The sequence below is a fragment of the Terrapene carolina genome, unplaced genomic scaffold, assembly GCF_002925995.2.
Source record: "Terrapene carolina triunguis isolate 2854851 unplaced genomic scaffold, T_m_triunguis-2.0 Scaffold450, whole genome shotgun sequence".
NCBI classification, from domain to species: Eukaryota; Metazoa; Chordata; order Testudines; family Emydidae; genus Terrapene; species Terrapene triunguis.
Window position 1 is genome coordinate 202208 of NW_020664801.1, and position 5397 is coordinate 207604.

Here is a 5397-nt window from a genome sequence, read left to right on the forward strand (position 1 = left end):
GCTTTGTGCACATTGGGGGGGGGGGAGAGGGGAAAGTCTCAGTGCCCAGCAAGTTTGAGGAACGGGAGGGGGAGGGAGATGAAACCCCGGCAGATGGGGCCTGGGGTGGGATTATGGGGCTGCCCACAGATCAGGGGAGCCTGTGGAGACCCCCTGTTCTCCATTAACAGCAGGGATCCAGCCCCTGGCTGGGGCTTTTTCAGGGGAGGGTTTATGGACCCAGCAGCCCCAACCCTCTTCTCGTTTACCCCCGCTACCCAACTGGGGCCGAGCTGCCCCACCCCTCCCGGGGCATCAGCCCTCCTGGAGGCAGTGGGGTGAACTCTGCAGAGATGGGTCCCCGGCCTGCCCTCCAGCCCCAAGGGGTGGGGGTGGGGGAGGAGTCAGGGCTGAGCCGCCTCCCCTCGCTAAGGCTAACGAGCCTCCTGGGCCTAGAATCAGAGGAGTTTTAAAAGAGCCAGTGGTCAGTTAAAATACAATGGTCCTGTTTGGGTGTCAGACCTGCCCTGACGCCAGGGTGAGGGGCCCAGCAGGAGTCAAGTAGCCAGCACTTGCCCCCTGCACCCCAGGAAGCCACACAGGGGCTGTGCTACTGTCCCTGCCCCCCCGGGCTGCCCCAGTGTACGGGCTCCCTGCTGGCGCCAGGGCAGGGGAGGGGCGCGCAGGCCGGGGAGCTCAGGATCTGCACCAGCAGGTCGGTGGCCAGGGTGTGCGAGGGCTCCTCGAAACCGATGGTCAGCAGTGGCTGGAAGTCACCCGTGGGCTGCGGGCACAGCACCCTGCAAGGAGAGTGAGGGGCACGTTACAGCCTCTGCCCAGACCTAGGGGCGCCCAGCCCAGCCAGCGCCCAGCCAACGCGCGCCCCACCCTGCCCAGCCCCCGCCCAGAGCCAGCCGGGCCCCCGCACCCTGCCAGGACCACACCCACCCACCGCCAGGGGCGCCCAACCCAGTCAGAGCACCCAGCTTGCCCTTGCTCCGATCCACCCAGCCACTGCTCTCCCCACCCCTCCCTGTCTCCTGAGCCCTCCCAGCTGCCCCTCACCCACCTGGCTGCCAGACCCCCGCCCCAACCCCGGGCCCCCTGTGTCAGCCCTGGCAGGAGGGGGCGCTACTCTCTGTTCCCTGGTCCAGGGTTACTCAAGGCTCACCCCGCGGTGCCTGCAGCTGGATGGGTTTGGGTGCTGCCTCTGTAGGGAGGGTCTCGGGTGGAGACAGGGTCACAGGGATGTGGGGTCAGCTGGGCTGGACCATGTCACTGGGACTGACACCAACCCCCCCCCCATAGCAGCTCCCCACCTCTCACTGCTGCAGCCGGGAACCCCCTCCCTGCCCCACAGCCCCTTGGCCCACACCCCGGCACTCACCACTGCAGGACGTCGGAGGAGTGCTCTGCATCGGGGTCCAGGGGCACCCAGCGCCCGATGGACCAGAGCTTCTGCATCTTGACGGCATTCTCCCTGCCCGTGTCCCGGAAGCACAGGAAGTAACTGCAACAAAATTCGGGGGCGAAGGTCGGGGAGGGGTCGGACTGGGGCAAAGGCCCCCCTGGGAGATGACCTGGGGCAGCAGGGGTGAGGAGGAGCCTGCAGGGAGCAGGGGTAAATTGCGGATTGGGGTTGATGCCTAGCAGAGGGAAAGGGTGCCAGTTGGAGGGGCACGCAGTGCCCAATGGGAGGCCAGGTGAACCCCTCCATCTCGCCCATCTACACCTGAGCTCCCTGCTGCCCTCCCACCACAGACACCCCTAGGTCCCTGCCAACGAGGCAGGAAGGGATGGGGTTGCCCCCTAACCCGGGGCTCAGTGAATCACTGCAGCTCAACATCAAATCTCCCTCGGGCCCTGGCCCCACTCCCAGGGCCCAGCAGCTCACTACTCAGTGCGGTGCACCCGGCGCCGCCCCCCGGCGCCCGCCCCTTCCTCCAGAACGTCCAGGTTCCAGCGCATCTTCTTGTAGAGGTTGCGGGGCAGGCGGGCGGCCGTGTAGGGCGCGGAGATGCAGAAGCGGAAGACAGAGAGCTGGTGCCACTCGCTGAGCCAGAAGCGGCCGCAGAAGAAACATGAGACGCTGGGGGAGGGGGAGAAAAAACAAACAGATGGGGTAAAAGCCCCCTCTCCACCGGGGGGAGCCGTGGAGGGGCTGGCTTCCTCGGCCACCCTGTAGCATAGTGCCCCCTAGCACTGCATAGGGGCATTGGGGCTGACTGCGAAGGAAGAGCTCCTCCTACTGAGCCCCCCACCCTGCTCCCTGCAGCACAGCGCCCCCTAGTGCCACACTGGGGCATTGAGGTCAGCACTGACTGCCAGGGGAGAGTGCCCTCGGCTGGGTCCCCCACCCTGCTCCCTTCAGCACAGCACCCCCTAGCGCCACACAGGGACACTGGGGTCAGCACTGACTGCCGGGGAGAGTGCCCCCAGCTGGGTCCCCACCCTGCTCCCTGCAGCACAGCGCCCCCAATGATGTACAGGTGTCTGTGCTGACTGCGAAGGGAGAGCGCCCCCTGCTGAGCCCCCACCCTTACATACTTGAAGGGGTCGGTGTCCTCCAGGGAGACGAAGCTGAAGGAGGCATACATCAGCACCAGCTGCTCCAGCCGCAACGCCAGCTGCTCTGAGATCTCCAGCAGCTGCAGGGGAGAGAGACCGGGAGCCTCTGGGCGTGGGCCTGGCACTGGGGCAGGACCCCGGGGGGAGGGTGTCCCCCAGCGCCGGGCAGGGAGGGACCCCAAGAGTCAGCATTCAGTCACAATCAACAGCTTGGGTGTCGGGGCTGCCCTGATGCCGGGGTGAGGGGCAGGACGAGTCACAAGGAAGCCTTCCCAGGATGGGCAGCCCAGTCCCCTTCCTGGTCTTACCCCCAGGAGGGCTGCCACCCCTCGTCTAGTCACTGAGCCCGACGGCAGCTTCCTGGGTCCTGCCAGCCACCGGCCTCCAGGCATCCCTGCCCAGCGTATCTAGGGCGGGCTGGTAACCTGGCTCCTTCTGCCCCCCAACAGAGCCTGGCTAGAGGACGGGTACTATTCGCTGGAGCCCCTCCCCCATTTCGTTAGTGAGGACATTCAACTGGGCTGGACCCAGTGATCCAGTCGACACCCCAGCCGAGCCCTGCCCCATCCCTCCCCAGCTACGCCCCACACTATGCCCAGCTACCTAGCCCCCCCCTTGAACCCCTAGCCCCCACCCTGCACAATGCCCCCACCACCACCACTGCCCCACGCCCTCTGGCCCAGTACATCACCCTCAGCCTTCGGTTCTGCTCCTGGAGCCTGTACTCAAAGGCACATGACAACATCACATCCAAGGTACGTGTCAGTTAGCTCTGAGCTGGGGGTCCTGACTCCCAGCGCCCCTGCTCTAACCACTAGACTCCGCTCCCCTCCCAGAGCTGGGGGTAAAACCCAGGAGTTCTGACTCCCAGCCCCCTCCACCCCATCCAACACCTTTAACAGGAGAGTAGAGAAGGCAGGTGACCTTTTGCCCCGATGCGGGGCAGATGCACCCCACTCCCCCCCAAACCCTTATGCAGGCGTCTGTGATCCCCCCCTGCCCTCAGCCCACTCACCCTCTTGCGCACAGATGCCTGCAGGGCGCCCATGCTGGAGTTGTAGCTGCGGGCGGTGGACTCCAGGTATTCGAAGTAGGGCTGGCACATCTGCAGGAAGGTGGGCACGGCCTTGGCAAACTGCTCCTTCTGCATCCTGTCCCTACTGGAAAGGCAGCGGGCACCCAGTCACAAGGGACCAGAAGAGGCTCGTTGGCACCGACGGCAAGCGGAGAGCTCCCACCAGCCCCAGGCTGGGGCATGTCGGTCAGCAGTGACCGCAAGATGAGAGCGCCCCCTATTGCTCCCTGCAAGGCCTTGGCTCCTCACCGTCCCCCTCCTGGCTCTGGGTATCTGAGGCCTGGTCTACACTACGACTTTAATTCGGATTTAGCTGCGTTAATCCGAATTAACCCTTCACCCGTCCACACTACAGAGCCAGTTAATTCGAATTAAAGGGCACTTAAAATCGATTTCTGTACTCCACCTCGACGAGCGGAGTAGTGCCTAAATCGATTTTGTTAATTCGAATTAGGGTTAGTGTGGCCGCACACCACCGAATTACTGTGGTTAAAGTAATGGGGTAGTGTGGCCGCACACCACCGAATTAATGTGGTTAAAAACCGAATTAATGTGCTTAGTGTGGCCGCGCACAATCGAATTTATACAACCTGTTTCCCAAATTCGAATTATCTAAATTCGGATTAATCCTGTAGTGTAGACATACCCTAGGTTGTGCATCTCCAAGGGGGTACCGCACCAACACCACTCCCCATTCTGCCCTGGGGCTCAGTGCGCCCACAAGCCCCCTGGCAGAGAGCTGGGCACCCACAGCTCCTGTTTGATACAGACCGGCCTCTTCCAGCGGGCAAAGGTGGCTCCTGGAACCTCCACTCCCAGCTGGGTCAGATCAGAGGTGACCGGCGAATTCCCCTTTTCCCCTGGAGGGCAGACCCCTGGTGGGGCACGGCCTCCCCACCATGTGGGGTACCGCCCAGATGAGCCCCTGGCTCCTCAGCAGAACAGCTGGGATCCCGGCATGGCACTGCCCAGAGCGGGAGCTGTGCAGGGTAGACTGGCTGAGAGATGCTGTGAGGGGGGGTGCCCGCTTGGTCGGGCATTAATCCTGCCCAGCACTGTCTGATCCAGTGCGGGCTCCGACCCATCCTAGGTCCATCCTCCCAGTGTTCCCAGCCTCCTTGCCAGCGTCGGCCGCTCTGCCCAGCTCAGCGCCACCTGGACCCCTCCCTTCAGCACACAGAGCTGCCCGGGGGTGGCTGGTGAACTGGCCCGCTGCCACCACCCTGCTGCCAGGCTGCCCCCCCCCCCCGCCTCCCCCCCCCCCCATGCCAGCCCCTTCTCTCTCCACTGCCCCACCTCTACTGCCCCCTTGGTACCAACCCCCTTACCCCGCTGTCCCCCCATTCACTGTTGGCCCACTTCTTTGCCATACACCCTCCTCTCCCCATTGCCCCCATACTAGGTGCCCTCCCCTCTGCCAGTCATCCCCCCCCACATCCCCTCATGCCAGCCCCCTCCAGTGCCAGGTGCCCCCCTCTCACCCCTGCACACCTGTAGAGCAGGTATGTCTGGAAATCCTCTGCCTTCTTCAGCAGGTACTTGAGCTTCTCCGTGACGGGGGTGAGCAGCTCTTCCAGCGTGAGGTTCTCATGGGTCGGGGACTCGGCCTGCGGTGCTGGGCAGCTCAGCCAGCGGGCTTCGGCCGCGGGCGAAGAGAAGAGGCTGCTATCTGGGCTGCAGGGAGCCAGGCTTGTCACGCTGCCAGGGCTGAAGCACTGGGCCTTGGCAGAGCCCTCTGGGCAGAAGGTGCCACCGTACTCCTGCTTGCCTGCCAT

The 5397-nt window shown here is 64.1% G+C and overlaps 1 protein-coding gene across 1 annotated transcript; it reads right to left on the reverse strand.

Annotated features, from left to right (window-relative positions):
- Positions 1-413: 413 nt before the first annotated feature.
- Positions 414-5397, reverse strand: CUNH19orf67 (chromosome unknown C19orf67 homolog). Its single transcript, XM_026658507.1, has 7 exons — positions 5114-5397; positions 3563-3707; positions 2527-2627; positions 1874-2068; positions 1367-1489; positions 626-779; positions 414-431 (listed from the first exon to the last, which is right to left on the reverse strand). The coding sequence occupies exons 1-7, from the start codon at positions 5395-5397 to the stop codon at positions 414-416; spliced, it is 1020 nt and encodes a 339-aa protein (XP_026514292.1).

Bases quoted from the DNA above. Each gene is read 5' to 3' on its own strand.
- CUNH19orf67 (XM_026658507.1), bottom strand. From the start codon at position 5,397: ATGGCAGGCAAGCAGGAGTACGGTGGCACCTTCTGCCCAGAGGGCTCT. The intron at 2,069-2,526 runs GTATGTAAGGGT...CCCCTCCCCCAG, and splicing joins GAGGACACCGACCCCTTCAA to CGTCTCATGTTTCTTCTGCG. The intron at 1,490-1,873 runs GTGAGCTGCTGG...ATTTTGTTGCAG, and splicing joins CGGGTGCACCGCACTGAGTA to TTACTTCCTGTGCTTCCGGG.